At 36.0% G+C, this 23,053-nt stretch overlaps 1 protein-coding gene across 2 annotated transcripts in view; it reads left to right on the top strand.

Moving 5' to 3' along the window:
- Positions 1 to 23,053, top strand: part of LOC134747180 (glutaredoxin domain-containing cysteine-rich protein CG31559-like) — a 121,211-nt gene that overhangs the window by 54,479 nt on the left and 43,679 nt on the right. For both annotated transcript variants that reach the window (XM_063681765.1, XM_063681766.1), the window contains exon 2: positions 4,190 to 5,754. In XM_063681765.1, coding sequence (XP_063537835.1) covers positions 4,363 to 5,754 — 1,392 coding nt within the window. In that variant the 5' untranslated portion in view covers positions 4,190 to 4,362. The remainder of the gene's footprint in view (positions 1 to 4,189; positions 5,755 to 23,053) is intronic.

Here is a 23,053-nt window from a genome sequence, read left to right as displayed (position 1 = left end):
CCTCTCTGCATAGCAATGCTGATCCACTGAGCGAAATACAGGCCAGCCCTCTGGTCACCTGAAGCCTTTATAAGGCACTTTGCTAACTCCTCCATTTAAAACTAATATCAAGCTAGAGTAGGCATATTACGTACTATTACGATATTTCCGGTTCACTTGCGAAATGAATATTCGTGTTTATGATAATTATGAGCATTTAATTGATTTTAAGGGCCTCAATTTGAATGTTGATTAAATTATTACACATTTCCCTTTTGCAATCGAATGCATAACGTTCTTTCTCCGATAAGTTACCAGATTATCAGCTCATAAAATGTTCATTAACCGATCATAGAATAATTTCGTGACTAATTTATTTGCATTTGACACGTTACAGTCTTAATTACAAACGTTCTCACTATCACATAAATATTTCAATTGCACCGACTGTACGAAAAGCTGTTTGTACGATGATTTATTGACTACAACGACGTTCACGCAGTACACAGACTAATAAACCAGTACGATCATTATTGACTATCATTAATTTTACTGTCAAATGAGATAATTTGGTTTTATGATTATGACTTAAAACATAACTTACTTTTATGAGAATAAAAGTATGTTGTAATCGTCAATCAACTGCCAGTAAAGTAAATCTATCCTACTTGTAAAAATCACTTGTCAATAATCTCCAAACAGCTCAGTCAGTATCGTTTTCATGAAATGGAAGCGCAGTGCAATAGGCGTCCAGAATGCATTTATAATTTCGTAATTTAAAATGCCGTAAGACGATGAGAATCGTTTCACCAATCATTTTGGATTCTGCCACTATATCTACCGATATACCTACCTGCAGTCTGGTAATTTAATTTCTGTGCCACTTCGAACCTTGTCACAGAGACAATTAATATGCTTTCATATTAGCATATAATATGCCTCTAGGGATGTTATATTATTGTCACTGTCACTACCAAATGGCATGAAAATTTCTTAGCCATACATAACAAAATATAATAAAAACTATAAAAAATTACAAATTTGCCACCACCACCCCACCAGATTTGCATACCTTTCTAGTCTCCTAAACAACATGCTAAAATTCTCATTAAATGATTATTCATGAACCATATGTCTGCTGAATGTTTTAGAATTGCTTTATCGCACACAAATTTGCATAAACGTACTATTAGAGTCTGTGTACTGTGACGGTGCTTAGCCACCGGAACAGATTCTGACCAATTACCTATGTATCGCGATGTTAATACTTGCTATCCACTTTCTATTTCAAATCAAGTCATTTGTTTTAATTTAAAGGTAAGTATCGGGTTTTTTTAATTGGAATATCTCAGATGTTTAAATTTGTTGGTTTCTGGGTCACATTATGCCATTGAATGGTAATTTGAAAAAGACTGAGTATCAAATTTACTCATTCAAACTCGTAATTCAGCATTAAAAAGTACAAAGTTCCGAGGCTTAGTCCGCCGGACGATATCGGCCTGTCAGTAACAAACATTAGAGTAAGATAAGTATGTTGATAAGTTCTGTTTGTCAACTTACGATGTGACATGATATATAATTATTAATTATACAGGAAAGCATTGAGTCAACAGCGATTTATTGATGATTGTGAATCATTAACATATTATGTTTTGTGCCCCCAAAAATAAAGCCGTATATCCGCTCTTTTTTTTTGAGAAATATTGATGAATATAAGAAAGGTGTCACTAGAGAATGTTATCTAGGTATAAACGATCTTTATGACTAGTCATAGTGTGATATTAATTTGTATCGACATCATAATTATTGTTAGTTAATACAATTTAGGTAAATTAGCCTGAATTGCGTAATAACCATGTAAAATTTGTGTGGAAAATGAAGTTGTTCGTATAAATTCATTAGAAAATTCGATTAGACTCGACACTTAAGACAGAGAAAGTATTTTTTTATTTGATTTGCAGAAATTTTTATGGGTTTGTCATATAATAATATGGTACAGCTGTTTAAGTGTGATTGGAGAGACTCACCAGCGTGCGACTGCGGGCCCCGGTACAGACCATACACCACATTATGCATAATTGCCCGAAACGGAAATTTATCGGAGAGGCCCTAGATCTTCACTCACCTAATGCACACGCTGCCCAATGGGTTAAGAATTTAGATATCATATTGTAATTAATAATTAGCGACTGTATATGCCATACGAATAAATAAACTACTTATTTACCTAATTAAAAATGTACTTAATCAAAATTTTATTTGAAACTACTTCCTTTTTTTCAAATTATGGTAACAACCCATAGTGCGATGACTTATACAAACTTGTTATAGGTACTCATAGTTAATAAATAATACCTAGATAAAATAACACTATTTGGAGTAAACACGTATCGTCCGTTCGTTGCATTGTTTTGTCAAGCTACAAAAATGAAATTTATAAAACGTACAATGGAATTACATACATACATAATAATGAAATGATCAACATCTATGAACTGGCCTCGACATATGATAAATTAACGAATATCTCTGTATAAAACCGATTCGTTTTGGAGTTTCTCCAAATTTTCCGAATTATGTAACAATTTTCACGGGTCACTCGACGTAACGAATTTTGGTATTGCAAAATAGTCCATCATTTCACCCATGAAAAATCGAATAAATTGCCACAACTAAGTTACAACAGCGACGATTTGCTCATAGTGTGGGTGTGTCTTGAAAATTGTATTGCACCCCATTACCAAGTTACATGCGACATGTATAAAACTAAAAACACTGTAATTTGATACCTATAGAATAAAATATAGAGGCTGCATTCCCTTTTTCGACCGTCGTAGTTATCGTGGGCGGCAACACGTAGAAAAATAATGACAAGACGTTTATACAAATTGCTCCATATATTCGATTTACATGTTATGTAAGTAATAGCATAGAGTAACTTATACTAGAGCGGTACTGTCATAGTAAATTTTGTAACCCCAGTAAATTCACTGCCATCTGTCGACACACTTTAAAACTAAAAATTAAGATTTATAAAAATAACGATAAAATGTATTTAAATATATATAAATGATTTTTTTTAAATGCATTAATTATTTTTATGATTTTGACCCATGTTCTATCACTGATATGCGTTAAAATTGTTAAATAACAAACGAAACAGTCAACGCCATCTATACGACAGTGGGCCAAAACCAGTGGCGCCCTCTGAACGAGAATCAAATTTTCTTGATTTTCGAGGCACGTTTTTCCTTAGACTGTAAACATCTATTACGGAGTTATATCTATCTTTGGTAATAGGCATAGATGTTTAGAAATTCTCCATTGACTTAGTGACACTGTAATTGAAATGTCATCATACATTTTATGGCTTAATTACTAGTTAACATTATTTCTGCTGACATACTAAATAGCTTATTTAAAATGTACCTATTCATTTTAAAATACCACAATAAACTTAAACCATAGCTATAGGTACCGATGCTTTACTAAAGATCAGTAATAACTAATAATACATTTGAACTTGACTACTATTAAACTACTTTTTACAGTTTCCTACAACAGTAATTTAAAAAAATCAAGAAAGTAGGAACGTCAAATGCCTTTGTGTAACAAGTTTTTCTTTCACATAAAGTGTAATTTATTTATTTAAACTTTATTGGAAAAAAATAAGTAAGTAAATGGCGGACTTATATATATATATATATATATATATATATATATATATATACATAAATATAAATAATATCAATACATGTACATGCATATTATTTAAATACTATGCATAATATGCGCGGAGGACTAACTCACTTGTGCTGCACTCAGCAGGTGGTTGTAATGTATACTACTAGACGTATATTATCAATTATAACCTAAATTAGAAATTGCTTTGTTATTTATTTATATTATATATAGGGTAGGCCAATGATAAATGCATTTTAACGAAAGACGTCAATACGAAAAGAGAATTTATCACTGGCCCACCCTATATTACAGAAATTGATAATAAAATTGTGTTTGTGGGTGTAAGTAGATAAATAGAGATCAAGGTTTTGTAAGTTACAAAATCTCGTAAAATAAATAAAACGGTAAACTATGAACATATAGTATTGAAATTAAGTTATGGACAAGCCCTAAAAAACATATTTTTTTGCCTAAACCTACATACTAACAGCAAACAATATTCTAAAGTGGAATTTCTTCTTTACAGGTCTGAATAAACAGCGCGCTAGAAAAACCGGTCAGCGGATTATTGACCCAGTCTCGATCGGTCACCGGAACCATTATGCCTTACATATCCATCACTATCTAACGCAGCGGACCTGACTCGCATTGCAACTGACAGACACCGTTACTTAATTATGCCAGTCTAATAGTTCCACCATGATGGAAGACGTCGCGCCCCGCCCCAGCGTCGAATACATCCCGCCACTGCCACCTAAAGTCAAGCAGAAGGCCACTACGTTTACACAAATAACTAGCGATGATACTAAGTTAAACGGTAACATGGATTCGCTCAGTTCGATGCACTCACTCGTCCTTAATTCTAAGCCTTCTGCAACGGTATTCATAGCGGCGACCCAGCCAGAACGGCCTGCAAGCACGTCTAGCTCGGACGCTCTAAACGGCCCACACGTGGTCACTATCAGAATTAACACAGACTCCGACAAACCGAAAGCACCTAAAATTTCGAGCGTTCACCTCAAAAGCGACGCCGACTTCGACGCCTTCAAACTCAACGATATTTACAAGAAAAACAACAGCCTGGTCAGGCTCAATGTCGAAGATCGACCCAAGATTTTAGATGAGGAATTGAAAACTGATAAACCACCGTATATCTACTGCAGCTCCTACATGAACTCCAATATAGTGATGTCAAGTGGGCAGTGCTCACCGAGCGATACTCTAGATTCCGGAACCTGCAGCGACCTTGACGGCACACCGCCTCCTCTACCCAAAAAGAAGCTCACGAAGGCTACAAAGAAAGTCTCTGTGACTCTAATTAGTTCCACGAATGGCAGTCATGATGAGTATGAAGACAACGATTCTAACATATCGTGCGATTCGCTTAATAGTAGTGAGCTTAACGGAAGCGTGCACACAGACGAAAACCATAGCGAAGATAGCAAAAACGAAAAGAAACAGGGTCCACCTGCCGCGCCGATGATGCCGGCCTTTGAAGCCAATACGAACAACAAAGACAGCAGCTTTCTACCACAAGGTCTGCTCCAAGACATTAGAGACCGTTCTGTCAAACTCAATACGGTCGAAACTGAAAGCGAACCGGCCGAGCCTCTGGAAGCGAAACAGAATATCAATGAAAATGCTAATTTATCGAAAGAAAGCGCGCAACTAACGTCGTTCCGTCTAGTTTCTCAGTGTAATAGTGAAGTGACGACTAATTCAGACGGAGATTCATTACTGAACGTTTCTAAAACCCCTCTTATTAGCGAAAGCACGTATGAGGAGCGCAAGAAGGATAAAATTAAACAAGAACAAATGTGTTACAGTAGCAATTATTTTGACGCGGACAAATATTACGACTTCCATCTCAACGAGAAACAGTTCGATGACATTCAGTCTTTGAAAAGTGTTAGTGGTGTGAGTGTTAAAAGTGATGAGTTATCAGAATTGGAATATTTTGCGGGAATTAAGGATTACAAGAGTGAAGAAGCTCCTTCGACGATAAGGAGTTCGAAAGGCACGATACGGGGCGTGAAGAATCGTGTCCGAGCCGGCATAGCAACATTCCTCCAAATCCAGAACACGACAAAGGTAATTTCAGCTTTATTGTTTCACTTTTTAATTTCCTAGCTGTTTTTGTGTCAACTGCCGCTCGTTATACACGTACTTGATTATAGAGGTCGCAGTAACGTATTCGAAAGTGTACGCGGGCACGTAGTCGGCGTTTATTAAAAATTATTTTTGGCGCCTGAGATAAAATGTCTAGGTATTGAATATTGGGCCTTCACGGTGTGTTGTTCAGAATAATGGTCTCGACGAAGGTGGTGTAAGACAATTGACACAGGTTGTTGATTAACATTCAGAATTATGAACGGACGTAGTAGCTTGTGTTGGACTTAAGTTCAACAATGCCGATTGTTGTCATATTTATAATACTGTTACTATATGTTGGTAGGTGTTTTGACAGGTGTTATTTTGCGGTGTTAAATATGTTAATATTGGTGTATATATAGATAGAGCGACTAAATTATTGCAGTAGGTAACATAATGAGTAAAATTATAACCGCTTAAGTGTAACTATTTTGATAGATCACGTTTGTAAAGCTACGTACATTAACATAACTATTAAAGTAGCATCCAAAATATCAGTTTTAGTGCTACTGGTTAAATTGTAACTGTAAGTAACAAGGAAGCTTGTTCCTAAAGCAACATCAGAAAAAAATACCAATACGGATATCGACTCAAAGTAGCATCAATTTATAGCCGGTTGATTATGTTACACATCAGCAATTAGCGGCTAGTTAGCATTTGTTACAAGACTGAAGCGTAGTAGTAATGCCAAACATTTAAAGTTAGATGTGATTTAAAATGAAAACGCCTACACGACACGTGTGACGCGCGTTCGAGCATAGGTCTAATTTCTAGCCTCATTTCAAAACTGACATAAATAAACATTGCTAACTTTATCACTTCAAAGCTATCTTAATTACACTTCTTAATAAGTTCCCTAAGCACATCTTCCGCTTTTCTAACCACACACCTAGCAATCGGCTTTTCTTCTAAGCGTTTAGCTGTCTCTAAGTGTGTCGGAAGCAAGAATCATCCAGTTTCTAAGTTACTTGATGGGAAAGTACGCTGGAAAAAAGAGGCATGCCTCTACGATTGTTAGAAAACTTGGTGAAAAGCGGTGTAAAGATATTTCCAGGTTATTATTGGTTTTTGTTAGATTCACAAGTTGTTCGGTAGTTTTTGTGCATTACTATGTACTTTGTAAATGATACAACATGATACTCACGCGACTGTCGTAGATATGATACGCATTCATATGGCTCTTTACACTACAGCTTAGCGAGTAAAAAATAGGAAAACACACAAGAAAAAAAATCATAGCATTGAAGTATATGTATAATATATACTGCATACTTCTTATTATAATGCGTCTTCATTAATTTCTCGTAACTAAACTTATTGATGCGCAGTAATGTGCTATTCTTACATTCATTTTTACCTTGGCAATGGCTAACAATGTGCGCAAATGTTGTATTAAGAGTCCCCGGCAAGCTCGGTTCTCCACAAACGTAAATACGCTCTCATTTTAAAACGACTAGCTAGATTGCTATGAAACTTTGTATTAAGTATAGCATAAAGTATAGGTTTGTGATTAGTTTATGTAGCTTCAGATACCATAGTAAAAAAATACATCGAATTTAAGTTTTTCTTACAAAACTTGTTTTTGCTCTATTTCGTTTGTTCTATATGTATACTAGAGCTATATAAACTAATTACACACCTAGATAAACCTCATGTCATTGTATTTGCAGTTTCATTACAATTCAACACCTAGTTTTAAAATAAGAATAAATTGCAGGCCTCCATAGGCTACGGTGACTGCTTACCATAAGGCGGGCCGTATGCTAGTTTGCCACCGACGTGGTATAAAAAAATAACTGAAATTCGGCCGAGCTTGCCGGGGACTTAAAATTTTCACTTATTAAGTACAACATCCAAAAAGATTAATCCCTGTCTTATTATGACGGATGCGTGACAATTCTCCATTCACTGGAAACTTGACTTGCTTATTAACTTGGATCTCTTCTTAACCATTCCGTGGCGTGACATACCAGACGTGAATATAAATAAGCAATATGCAATAATTCAATGACATTATGCATATTTATAGAGCCCAAGTAGGTGTAGGGTACTGTATCAGTAAAAGAAGTAAATTAAATCGAGGTTTTTTTCAAGGGATTATTTAAAAACAAAATTATACAGATATTCATGGGTACTTACTCAAAGGTATTTAATGGCAATGCGCATGTGACACTATGAACAGTTGCAAGTTTTAAAATGCATATTACTTATAAGTTTAAAAACCGTTTTAACCTCTTTGTGGCTACCACTGACATAAACGCTATCGAGAACGTAACTTACTTTACAGTACATATGGTACTACTTTCTCGCACTAGTGCGTAAAAGAGCACTTTTCGTGCATATGTCGACAGTTTAAAGGGCCATATGTACTGTAAAACGTTGTACGATACACGTGCGAATAGGTAATTCGCAACTCGTGTCGATTTAAAACACTCCCTGCGGTCGTGTTTTAATTTATCGCCACTCGTTTGGAATTTCCTCTTTTCCGCATTTTTTTTAAATTTATACTTGTTCCAATTCATGACTACTTATTTATTTATTATTTATTTATTATTTATTTATTATTGATGAGTGTTAATAATAGTTTCCTTTAAACGTTATTAACATATAAACCTACTGTTAATGTAAGAATACGAAAAATATACATATTTTATATTTTATTACTTACCTCTTCATCATTATAAGACGTTTATATTTTAATATTGAATATTGAAAAACCGTTCTTAATAAGTTTTCTGAATGGAACGGAACGCCTGTCAAAGAAGAGGCGTTTTTTCTTACTGGAAGCATGTTTTAAGTTTCTCTTTGGCAACATTCATTGAAGTGGGTTCAATAATAATAACAAAATGCAGTCTAGTCAAATAAAAGCTAAAAAAAAAACACCTCTTCACAATGCCAAAAATTTTCACTGCGAAAGTTCCTTACTTGTTGTTTTTCTTATTTTTTCGCAACTGTATTAAAAAACGTCGTTCAATACACGTGCGTAAATGTCATTCTTCACTCGTCCCGAATCTTGCCACTCGCCTATACGGCTCGTGGGAAGATATCTCGGTACTCGTGAAGTAATGACATACTTTCCGCACTAGCATCGAAATGTACTATTCTATGCATCTCGCTCGTACTCGCATATTAGTGCGAGCGAGATGTATAGAAAGTAAATTACGTAGATTTACGTACATTAGCGTATATGTCAGTTTTGACATTGTCAGTGACTCATGGTACGGGTACTGGAGTCCAAATTAAATTCGAGTTTAGAACTTGAAGTTGAAGATTTACAAGACTGTTGTTCCAAAAACCCTATTGGTTCCATAGGGGCTGCCACCCCTACGCAATGTTATTAGTTATACAATGATTGTGAAGGTTTTCGATGAAGGTTATAAGTAAACTGTCTCAGTAGGTGTTTATGTCAATATAAATAAACAGAACCTCGTAACTCAATCATTCATAACAATTAGGTTAGGCGCTTTGCGTGGCTGGATGAACGATTTATAGGCTTTAGTTTGTTTTGTTTAGATTATGAGTATTATGACTTATGACATACATAATTTTGATCGAGCAGATACGTCTAGAAACAATAGTAAAAAAAAAATATGGGAAAAAATTGGCAAAATTCGACTTGCGACCTTTTAATGAATAGAATCAGGCGTTACTTTGCGAAAATCCATATTAATTAATACCAAAATATTACTCTCCTAATCCTAATCCGCGATAAAACAAAGCAAATTTCCCGGATTAGCAATAATACATTATTGTCGAGGCTCGGAAGTAGCTACTTGCTGGCTGAGGATTCGTTTTAAACGGACGACCTTGGGAGTCCGTTTAATTGAATCCGAAGCCAGCAAGTAGCCTTCCAGCCGAGTCATATATAGTGCTTTTCTCAAAAATGGCGCAATAAATGCAAATATAATAGAAATATTTTACAGAAGCAACGTTCTTATGTATATATTTTCACAGAAAAAACCTAAAATGATTTGCTTTGCCGCCGTTTTATTTTTTAAATTAAAAATGGAAGTGTATTTTTCTGCTGAAAATACGCCAACCTATTTGAGACACCTAAAAGTCGCGGTACCAACATTATAATAATAAGTACTGATCATCTGTTTGGCTGTTTAATGGACCTATGCCTTCATTTGATATGGCCACTTCAACTTTTAAAAAGTTTGGAACTCGACAAATAATGGAATTTGTATGCAGCATTGCAGTCCCGAAATCGAGACTGCAATGTTTTAAACTTTTTAATTTTTTGACTGACCATAAACTACGCACTTCGCGACCTACTTTTTAACCGGCAACGTCGACTTTGCCTTCCATTTCTTTGAAAAGTAATATTTTGGTATTAATTTTGCTACCTTTTGGAACACTGGTCAAATTGCTCTTGACCACCTGAGCTACCAGAAGCGTGCGAACTTAGAAATTGTACAATACAATAGACCACTGATTATATAAGTAGAGTTAGACCAAGATAAGTCTGCAACGATTTTGATGGCACACGCAGTGCAAGTGTTATATTAGTCATGATTTCATAGAAGTTTGATGTTTAAAGTAACACTTGCACTGCGAGTGCTATCAGTGCTATTACAGTCGTTGCACACTTGTCTTGGTCTGACTCAGTAAGTAATAATTATTCTTTTCGCCTTTAAATAAAAGGTTAGGTGGTAAAGGTAGACAAATTGTTCGCTGATTCGAAGCTATTGTTTTATATAGATTTGTTTGTTTATGTCAATTAAACTACTGAACATACGGAATATCTGATGTACAATCAGCAATATTATTCACTTAGCACCTTTGCATACAAACTTCTATACAGTTGATATAACCTTTTCTTTGCAGCTGAATGTACACTCGAACAAACTGATTGTTGACCCACTATATACATAGAACGTTTTCACAGTAAATGTCATCATAACTTTACTTTTTAAATCCATGTAATGCCATCATCATCATATCAGCTAAAAGACGTCCACTGCTGGACATAGGCCTCCCCCAGGGATCTCCACAACGACCGGTCTTGCGCCGCTCTCATCAATCGGCTAGGCCTCCCCCAGGGATCTCCACAACGACCGGTCTTGCGCCGCTCTCATCCATCGGCTCCCCGCGACCTTAACCAGATCGTCGGACCACCTTGTGGGTATTTTCCTGCTGCGTTTTCCGGTTCGCGGTCGCCACTCAAGAACCCCTATTGGCCATCGGTTCTGCGAGCAATGTGGCCCGTCCTGCCACTTAAGTCTGGCAATTCTCTGACCTATATCGACAACTTTAGTTTTCCTGCGGATCTCCTCATTTCTGATGTAATGCCAATGACGTAGTAAATGTGATAAGGTTTTACAGTGGGTCAGGAATCAAGTTATTCAATAATACGTACACAATATCAACATTGTTTCCTTAGCATAAATTATTTTCTGTCCCGACATAATTGTGTGTTATATCACTTTTTGTCAACATTAGCATGTCCGTGTTCCGGGACTTACCTAAACCTACATGTTGTTTATTAATAAACGGAACCAATTTGTCAAACACGCCATTTTGCACTTCATAAAAAAAATCATGAATTCCTATTCGGCGTCTAGGTGAAACTGTGGCTGACCATATTAGTGCTTCATGTTCCTAGAAGACTATCCAACCGTGACATTAATGTGCGATGATTTCTACTATGAAATGTTGGGTACCCCTGCATCTTTTTGATTATTTTGTCAAATTCTGTTCCGTCGTACAGTCAAGGGCATAAATATATGTACATTCCTAAAGTTACAAAAGTATGTGTACGCTCTTGATATACCATAAAGTCGTGTTCACATATTTTTGAGCCATTTGTCTGGATCGATATTTTTGCCTTCGACTGTACTTACAGTTATGCGCCAGGACGTAATGTTTAAACAGAAGTGTCACGCACTTTTTTATTGGTTTAGGATTTATATACTTAGTAAAATTCAATTATTATATCGTTACCGGGCCCACTGACTTTTAGTCCGCCGGACGATATCGGCCTGTCAGTTAGAACAAAAAGACAGTTCCGAACAACTGACAGGCCGATATCGTCCGGCGGACTGAAAGTCAGTGGGCCCCTTTAGATCTAACTTTGACATGTTTTGAAAATTGATTATCAGAAGGTACTCTGGCTCTTTATACTAAACTTATTTTTTTATTTTCCGGTAACCTATCGCATCTTCGAAAAATGTTTGTCCGAATGTATTGTCGTTGTGCGTTTATTACAAAAAAAATACTAATTTTGTAAAAGGCATTATGTAGAAGCCATTAGGCTATGTTAGGTTAGATTAGTGAGCCTTCTGAAAACTTGACGGTTCATGAATAAAACGCGTTCGATTGAATGAAAATTACATTTGGCAAATAACATATCGGACAATAAATATGTCGAGTTAGCAATAGGTAAGCTTTTTTTCCTGAAACTGCTATCTTTTCGGGATTATCACAGTACTGTCTGTATTTCGAGAACCTTCAGAAAAAATCGGAAAATAGACACGATATTCTCCACTTTCTCATAGCATAGAGTAACTTATACTAGAGCGGTACTGTCATAGTAAATTTTGTAACCCCAGTAAATTCACTGGCATCTGTCGACATACTTTAAAACTAAAAATGAAGATTTATAAAAATACGATAAAATGTATTTAAATATAGATAAATGATTTTTTTTATTTGCATTAATTATTTTTATGATTTTGACCCATGTTCTTTCACTGATATGCGTTAAAATTGTTAAATAACAAACGAAACCGTCAGCGCCATCTATACGACAGTAGGCCAAAGCTAGTAGCGCCCTCTGAACGAGAATCAAATTTTCTTGATTTTCGAGGCACGTTTTTTCCTTAGACTGTATCCATCTATTACGGAGTTATATCTATCTTTGCTCATAGTATCTATTAGTTATCTAATGTGACTTGCTAATTTGACACTAATACGCATTACACTCTATTACTCTAATACCCAATGCGTGAACGAGATCTCATTTCTTTGCCTTTGATTGTAATGGACTTATCGAGATATTTGTTGTGTATTGCAGATTAATTACTTCATTTACTTCCTAGAACAGTTACTTCCGCGTTAAATAGACCTTGTATGTACCTTGGATGTTAAGTATGGTTTTAGTGACATTGTTCAAAGGCTTTTTCGTTATATAGTTAATTATGGTAATTTATACTTTCTAATCCCTACTTAATGTTAAATAATTTCACGGTGTATTAGACTCACCTGTTTTTAGTCACTCGCGCGACATGTTAAACGCGACCTAAACCGTGAAATTATTTAATGTTAGTATGTCCTACTACAGTTTAAATCCTACTTATTATTATAAATGCGAATTATGCGAAAGTAACTGTCTGTCTGTAACCGTTTCGCCCTTAAACCTCTGAACCGATTTAGATGAAATTTGGTATGAACTATGGAGCTAGTTTGAGGCCCGGGGATGTATATAAATAGGATAGTTTTTGTCAATCATCATTATTTCATACAGACGATGGCGCAAGCAAAAGATAGTTTTTTTTATATACGTAATCACTGTTAGTTTCTATCACCCGATGCTATAATAATATTGTTGTAGGAATTAGTTTCAATTTCATTATTTATTTTAGACATAGGCCCATATTATTTGTTAGTAATAAAATACAATAAATCTTAATATGCTAATGTTAGTAAGGACACATGAAATTGGAAATAAAAATATACATAAAATTTAATTATTTACATAATCAATGAAATTACAAAAGCAAATAATGCATTTTGTGTGGACGTGGAATATAATTTTGTACACACCATGGACGGTAATAAAATAAGCCTCAAGTCGTATTTTCGATTTATAAATTAAGTACTGTATTACATACAGAAACATTTTTCTGTAGCTTATGTATTTTAACAATATCGAGTTCTGTGTGTATATGACCACTATTGTTTGACCTTAACGAAACAATAGTTGCAGGCTTGTCCTTGGCCTATCTCAGATTTATATCTGTATCATAATTTGTCATTTCATCTTGACGGCCATCTTGAGAGAATGGATGAGGATCAGAACGTGAAAAGAGCACCTGGGCCGCCCAGCAAGAAGACGTCCTATTGGACGCCCCAGGTATCGCTGGTGCGACATGGTGGAGGCGGAACAGCGCGAGCTTCGCGTCACCAAATGGCGAGAGGTCGCACAGGATCGAGAAAAGTGGCGCTGTCTTGTGTCGGAGGCCAAGTCTCATTTTGGGTCGCTGAGCCAACGGAGTAAGTAAGTAAGTATCATAATTTGTCAACGCAATAACATTGCAATGTAACATGCTTAATGATTAGGTGCAAGTCCGGATTTAAACGAACGATTCAGTTGGAATCTCGCACAACCTATGCCATTTGTTTCTGTAATTAGTTTATATAGCTCCTGTTTCTAAAACAAACGAAATAGAGCAAAAACAAGTTTTGTATAAAAAACTTAAAAACGCTGCATTTTTAGGGTTCCGTACCCAAAGGGTAAAAACGGGACCCTATTACTAAGACTCCGCTGTCCGTCTGTCCATCTGTCCATCTGTCCGTCTGTCCGTCTGTCCGTCTGTCACCAGGCTGTATCTCATGAACCGTGATAGCTAGACAGTTGAAATTTTCACAGATGATGTGTTTCTGTTGCCGCTATAACAACAAATACTAAAAACAGAATAATATACATATTTAAATGGGGCTCCCATACAACAAACGTGATTTTTTTGCTGTTTTTTTCCGTAATGGTACGGAACCCTTCGTGCGCGAGTACGACTCGCACTTGGCCGGTTTTTATTTTAACTATGGTATCTGAAGCTACATAAACTAATTACAGACATAGGATATACCTTATCCTATTGCAAGTATAAAGTTTCAGAGCAAACAAGCTACTCGTTTTAAAATGAGAGCGTAACTACCTAGTACGTTTGTATGGAGAACCGAGCTTGCCGGGGCCCTTAAGGTATTTAATGATAAACAATGATTTTGGCAACTATATTCAATATTATTATAGGTATATCGTTTCAGTAGACATTTCATTTCTATTTATTTGTCATTTTATATGCCCAAAGTTTAGCGTGTTCAAGCTTTACGGTACATAGTGTAGATATTTATTTTTGCAGCAGCCTCAGGCCTCAGTCCAAAGGTTTCAAAACAAGGTAGAACACGTAGAACTATGTTATATTTCTCTCGCAAGAGCGGGAATGCGGAAGATTCGCGGCAACGTTACTCCACAGCCGTGTCCTGGTATTCGTTTTTATCCACACTTATTACTGACGTCCAGAGCTAACGTCAGTTGACGATGACGTAACAATTTCAAGGAGAATGGATGGGGATGTGTTGCATTGCATTCCAAGCTGGAGAATGTAATAATAATAAATAATGTGGTATGAAAACTCTGCCAAGGTTTCGTCGAGATACTACAGTATGGGGTTCTTCAAAATAAGTGTGTATTATGTTTCTGAAAGTACGCATAAGTGATAGCTTTGGAGTAACAAAGGCCACTATCGCAAATGACGAAAATCAAAATTTCTTTATCTGCCTCTAGATAGAGATGCAGATATAGTTAGACCAAGCTAAGTTGGCAGGGATTTTGATAGCCCAGATTATTATGTGTTATTCGTCAAACTTCTTTTCAAATTTTAAATTTTTGTTTTTGGCGGTAGGCCCTCAGGCTACCATCCCGTAACAGCATACTTTCAGCCAGACCGTATGCCAAAGACTCAGTTAATTTAATTAATTAATTTCATAACTATATGAACAATCTAATCGACGGTAGAAAAACCTATCAAATATACGTATTAAGTAAGAAAAACCCAATCTATATAGACCAGATATAGACATAACTGATCGGCTATAAATCTAATCCCTCACGGCAAATAATATTGTGGTGGAAAACTATGCCATTCCACCACACCACACAATCAAACTAACAGTAGAAAACACAACCTCACTTGATTCCAATGTCCGTAATCAAAACAGGCAAGCTTAGTTAAGAGCTAAGACCGACAAAGTAAATGCAATAAAACAACTTCAAGTTCTTATGTTGTTAAAACCTTTTTCTTTTCAACAAGAGAGCTACCATTACTACCAACAGTTAATACCCGATGTTAATCAATAATGATGCAATTGAAAACCTTATTGTTAGCTATTTAAAGTATATTTTTCCGTGTTTTTATCGACAAAGTGCGCTTCTAAATGCATATCGTGTGGGATAACCTCAAAATTACCGCAAATATAAATTGACAATAACTTCAGAAGGAGACTTTTTGGGCTGATGGATTTACTTTCCAATATTGACAATCTGCAAATATCTATGGTTAGAAATGCATTAAAATAAATAAGTGTGAAGTGGAACATGGGAAGACGATACTTGCGGTGACAAATCAAATAGTGGTAACATTTACAGCATTTCAAAATGATTACATTACAACCTACTTATTGTTAAGATTGATTCAACAATAGTACTTTAATGCACAAGTTTTTAAGGTTTCTTGATGATTATTAAAATCTTATGGCGGATTTATCTGGGGTTCTACTGAATCAGAATCAGAATCAGAATCAAATGTTTTATTCGTGATAAACTTAAAATTAAAATGACATACAAAATTATAACTAAAACTACAAACATTCTTAAAATGGTCTCGCCTCAGCATAATACTAACCCGAAAGTCAGCGCTAATCTTCCGTCGAGACCATTTGCGACATGCATTGCATGCATGCATTTGCATACTGCCATCTTACAATCCAACCCATAGGGGAAATTAGGCCTTATTGTGGATGAATCCGGTTTCCTCGCGATGTTATCCTTCACTAAAAGCGATTGGTAAATATCAAATGACATTTCGTTCTTAATTTTCAAGAAAATCGTTGGTATAAGCCGGCGCTGTAACTAGGTACCTACCTATCTAGTAGTAATTGACCGGGCGTGAGCGAAGGTTTCCGTTTCAGTTTGGGCAAAAATGCTGTCGTGTGTCCAGATGTTCTCCTCTATAGGTCACAATTTTTAATCGATTCCCGTGAAAATGTTGTAAGCAGGATCGATGATAATGATAAGTTGTTTTTTCGATTCAGTTTATGGTTTTTTTTTTTTAAATGGCGGCGCTTGGGTTCGTGAGGTCTACAGTTCACATAGTCACTAGTATAAATTATTATCAAAACATTTCCATAACTTCCTCGATTTTAACACAGATAACCATCGGATCGGGGACAATAGCGTGCGCTTAACCATCATCACAATTCACTAGACTGTATAATCTAATTACCGAGGGATCTTGCACTTTTTATCTTCCATATAGCATTAATACTGACTACGTTTTAAAGCTAGTTCGATTGTGTATCTTATTGCAATAGTATAAGGTTTAATTTGAATAAGTTTTCAAATGTACAGGTAGCTAAGGTACACAACACACTGAGAGCGATCGTGTGGTGTGAATTGCTCGGAACTTAAGGCCGGCAAATCAATTGGTCTTGGATACTTACATATACGAAATGAATATCTCATCTCTTTAAAATTAAAATGTTAATACAGACACATATGTCCTCTCGGTATTTTATATGTATGAGTAAATTTCACTTTTTTCATAAGGTTTGCGAAAAAGGCGTTGGGGGAGGTCCACACCGTCAAAACTTGCATTGACATTCATATGATCTAGGTTTATTGATACAAGAGGCGCCATTCTGGCAGCCCAAGTCTGTTCCGGCAGAGTTACGGCATTCGTTGACATCCACATCGCAATCGGTTCCTTCCCAATTAGATGGACATAGGCAGTGATAGCCACCGACCAACGTTAAACAGGTACCGCCGTGAGTACATAAATTTGATTGACACGCGTCTCTCGTCAATGAACTGATTTGGGCGTCGAGATTAGAAATTCTTATGATCATTCTATTTGTTCTTCTCCATATTATCATTGACATGTTCGTTTGAGCATTAATTGTCGATATGCTATCTCGGTTCTCTAGGTTGCGTAATATGTCGGATGTATCATAATTTGAAGCAGGGCCAGAAGGTACAATGCTAGGAAAACTGCTCCGGTTAAAGGCAAGCAAGTCTGTGTCGCCGATGAACAGTTTCGAACTGGGACCATTAATAGGGAGTAGATATATATTTTTGTCCAAAGCCGGCTGCAGTATTAAATCGCCATCTGAAGTATTTCTATTATGGGTCGGTCTTGATAAACTTCACAGTCGAGGAGCACAAACCAAACCTAACCGTTTAAGAGACATTTTATAAGTAGAGCGGACATGTTGTCCCGAGTGACCGAAGGAGCCGCTGTGACTGACTACTTATGCACCTCTCTTGATGCTGACATTGTTAACACGGGGGGCGTTACCCGCAGCTGGTGTAATAATCTAATCACTGGTCCGCCCCTTGATGATTAGTTTAGGCCATGTGGTTCCGTTCTGAATATAAAACGAATTGGACTTTATTACGTTTGACTTTTAGACTAAGATATATTGTATTTGGTCAGGCGAACGGTTTTATGTTGCATTTATTTTGACCAGAATGCAGTAGGTACCTTTCGATAATTATGACATGTCAATGGTTATTATACCTACACATTATTGAATGTCCAAATACAGACATTAATGCAGGAAGCGTTTTTTTAGAGTTCCGTACCCAAAGGGTAAAAACGGAACCCTATTACTAAGACTCCGTTGTCTGTCTGTCTGTTTGTCTATCTGTGTCTGTCTGTCTGTCCGTCTGTCACCAGGCTGTATCGCACGAACCGTGATAGCTAGACAGTTGAAATTTTCACAGATGATGTATTTCTGTTGCCGCTATAACAACAAATACTAAAAACACAATAAAATAAATATGTCAGGGGGGCTCCCATACAACAAACGTGATTTTTTTACCGTTTTTTGCGTAATGGCACGGAACCCTTCGTGCGCGAGTCCGCCTCGCACTTGGCCGGTTTTTTTAAATTATGTATGTCTAGCTCCTAATAACCTAACCCCATTTTACCTATAGTTATAACTTCCAAAACAATTAAAATAACAATAACATAGTTTTAAATTGAAATTTGCGTATTGCAAATTGCATTTGGTGTCATGTCGTTCTGTATACTATATGAGTTTCGGAGTCTTGCGCGATCTAGCGATTAGCGATTTACCTCCTGAGTCCTGACGACCGGTGTCGGTGTTCTATACGTAAATTTTGTCTGACGCTCAAGTCATTCAATCACCGCAATAGTGTGATGATGTGGAAATGGGTACGCAATAATTACCTCACATTATTGCATAGCACTTGATCGCTCTGTATGTTCTGCGCGTAAGAGCGTCAGTTTAGCTGAGTAGGAAACAACCGCGTGTTCGCACGCTTCCGAGAGTTCCGAGACAGCAGTGTCAATTCGAATTGATTTATCGATCATTCAAAACAAAGGAAGCGTGGATACAGTGGTTTGGAACAATGGCGATTAGACTACGGATAATTATAAGTACTTACTGCTACTTATTATTGAAAGCAAAGATAGATATAACTCCGTAATAGTTGTATACAGTCCAAGGAAAAAACGTACCTCGAAAATCACGAAAATTTGATTCTCGATCAGATGGCGCCACTACTTTTGGCCTACTCTCGTATAGAAGGCGCTTACGGTTTCGTTTGTTATTTAACAATTTCAACGCATATCAGGGAAAGAACATGGGTCAAAATCATAAAAATAATAAATGCAAATCATTTATCCATATTTAAATACATTTTATCGTATTTTTATAAATCTTCATTTTTAGTTTTAAAGTGTGTCGATAGATGGCAGTGAATTTACTGTGGTTACAAAGTTTACTATGACAGTACCGCTCTATCTTATTATATCCTCTTTGTTGAAAGTAAATACGCCTTGGCAATAGGCTACTTTCCTGCTAATCAAATCAGCTTATACGATTTGCTAATATGGCATTTATATGAAAACGAGTATAGTGACGTCACGGTCAACTCAAATACTTTTTATTATTCAATCCGATTTATTAAATATAAATTGTGTTTAAAAATAACTGCTATCTATGTTTTTCTAATAATTATCTGGTGCTTTATTTCGTGCACGGTGTGAAATAATTTATTTTAAGTAGAGGTAACATCCCTATAATATACACAATAGTTATATGTAGCTTTAGTAGTAGTAGCTTGTTTATATATAAAGTCTGTTTATTTCAGAACTCACTTGCAGCATCACGTAGGTTTGCAGCTTAAACAATACTATTTTTTCTGAAATATTCTGTCTAAAGCGTCAAATTTTAAGCAAATTCATACAAATAAACGTTGAAAATGCTACGACTGTTATTAAGAATATCTCGTTTCATAATGGAGACATCATGTGATGACTAGATTTATCTTTTATCCATAGATATAGTTCAACGCAATAAATTATTCCTACACAAGGTTTGTAGGAGTTGACAGCACCTTTGTTATAATAAACCTAACCCTACAGTTAAGTGTCATTGCCATCCATAAGCATGCAAATATAAGCAACAGCCTCGCCAACAAAGTTATATTATCTATTTAAAGGACAAGTGCATTCCTTTTACATTTTTTCCGTCTCTATATAGGCTACAAGGCACGCACGTATCATGCAAATCGCATTGTAACAAACAAGCAAACCTCGTATCTCGCCCCAAAATATTTGTAACTTTGATCTGTATTTGTTTTATCGACGATTTGTTTTCCAATAGCTCGGTTAACTAAGTTACGAGTTTGACAAATTCGATTTTCGTCGACGAACGAAAGTGTAGAGGCGTACACGAAAAGTCAAGGTTTGAACGTGAACATTTTAATTTTCGAACGTAAAACAGGCACTGTATTTTTATTGGTGCTTGGCTTAGTTCCCGGATATTGTGTTTTTGTTATGTGCTAATGATAAAAATCATTCGATTTTCGTGATTGGAAGTGGTCATCGTTACAGTGGCGTAACTAGGGGGGGGGGCAGAGGGGGCAAGTGCCCCGGGCGCCATCCAAGGGGGGCGCCAAAATGGGCAAAGGCAGCAGCGGGGAAACTTTTATCAGTCGTCAGGGGGCGCAAATTTGGTGACTGCCCCGGGCGCCATATCCTCTAGCTACGTCCCTGCATCGTTATCCAAGGTAATAAATGCAACGAGAACACACTTGACACATTATTCATTTTATTATTGACACCAAATAAAGTATTTCTTTTTCTATTTATATTATTTGTCATTTATTAAAAAGACCACATCTCTTGTTACACAAATTTAAAAGCTGCTAACGAAACAGCCAAATCTTTAGTGTAAATGCGACATATTATTAACTAGCGACCCGCCCCGGCTTCGCAGGGGTAGTTCCTAATTTACACAAAACCTTTACAAATTATGCATATAAACCTTCCTCTTGAATCACTATCTATTAAAAAAACCGCATCAAAATCCGTTGCGTAGTTTTAAAGATCTAAGCATCACAGACAGACGGACAGACAGCGGAAAGCGACTTTGTTTTATACTATGTAGTGATGCAATGATATATCCAGAAAAGCGCAACAAATAACTAGCAATTCAGTTCACCTTGATCGACTTTTGAACGTATTCAAGTATATTTAAGACTGGCTGAAATCATTGCAAAGTTCGGAAGCTAAACAATTAACTAACTAACGAAAAATTACAAGAGGGAAAATTAAAAAAAAAATGGTCAGCTCTTTCCGCACAAATAAAAGTAATATTTCAAACGAAGCAATTCATCATAAGCTTACAGATCATTAAACAGAAACATCCAGCCAACCAATTTGCCACAATTAGCACCTATGCTCTCATTCACAAACCATACACACTGCACTGTACATGGTCAGACCAATATAAGCCTAGCTTCAACTATATGGAAAAGTCACCGATATAGAGACCAAATTATACTAGAAAGAGCTCAGGAGTAACTAGAAAACGTTTTGTGAATAGTTAGTCCGATTTGATATGGCGTGCGGGAATTCTTATCTAGTATATACTGTATACGAACAGATCTACAGATAATCAAGAGATAACATTGCGTTCATTGGAAATGCAGTATGAGAAATTATTTAAGTACGAGTAAGATATAAGCATGTTATAGGTATGGTTGCTAGGTCGGTTTTTTTAGTTGCGTGCTATCATGCCGAGTTTTATTTGTTAGGTTAATAGAAATCAGTAATTTTATCCTAATATTTTAGTACCTACAAGTATATGCTACATAATATTTATTTAATTGTAAGTATCGGAATTTTCCTGAATTTTTTGTTTTATTCATGCTTTGTGTAATTATTTTAAAGATTATAATTCTGTACTGTATACGTCCTGTATCCATTGGTCATTAGTAAACGTTCCTACACCAAAGAAAGCTACCATAAGCTATGGAATCTACATTCCATCCAATTACAGGTGAGTTATGACGAAACGATAACCACCAACATAAAAAGGGCCAGTTTTAGTAAAGATGCCGAGTTACTAACGTCCTTTCGGGGAGAGGTCGTCATAACTTAGTTCTAACGCTGCCCGCCTTGGCCAGCCTACACGGCTTGGCCATCCTGACTGCGCTAAAAGGTAGTAAGTCCCTATAACGTTCGTATGTAAATACACTGTTTAGAATGAGCTTATTGGCAGTACAGCCCACGGCAAAAATCGGATCTGGAGTAGACAAGGCAAGTTTAGTACGGTGTGGGGAATTTTAATTGGAGCCGTTTAATTTAAATGATGTAATTTGTGAAATATGTAACGAGGAATTATGTTATGAAATGAGAAATTTGTGAGGTGTTTAGGAGATCTTTAAAAGTAATTTAAGTTTAGGATTAGATAAACTTTTGATCTAAAGTAACATACTTTTAGAACTCAAGTATGATTAACTGGAAGAGTATGCTTTATATCATTCAGTAGATACACCTTTTAAAATGAAATTTGCTTTTGTACGATTGTGCCGCAATCACTAAATTGATGTATATTAATATTATAATTTTCATTCAGAATTTACAGATTTTAAAGTAGATTTGAACTAACTCACACATTCCTGACTTATGAAAGACATTACACGCAAGCGAAATGTGTGTTTTAGATTAACATTCTAATGAAAAGCGTGCTTAATATTCATTATCATTAATAATCGAAAAACTAAGCATTTATGATCAAGATTGCATTTGAATGACTTTGGATTTATTATTATTTTTTCTTTGTTTTGATTGCACGTACAATTTAAAAGTATTTTCTCAAATTAGTAAAACTTGACATTTATTAGTTATATAAAAAAGTTACTTTTATTTAAGTTTTTAGCATGTAAGAAAAACAAACATAATAAAACTGAACTTAACTTAAA

Source organism: Cydia strobilella, chromosome 14, assembly GCF_947568885.1.
Source record: "Cydia strobilella chromosome 14, ilCydStro3.1, whole genome shotgun sequence".
Classification (NCBI taxonomy): domain Eukaryota; kingdom Metazoa; phylum Arthropoda; class Insecta; order Lepidoptera; family Tortricidae; genus Cydia; species Cydia strobilella.
The sequence above is the reverse complement of the archived record's forward strand: the minus strand, read 5'-3'. Positions and strand labels throughout refer to the sequence as shown.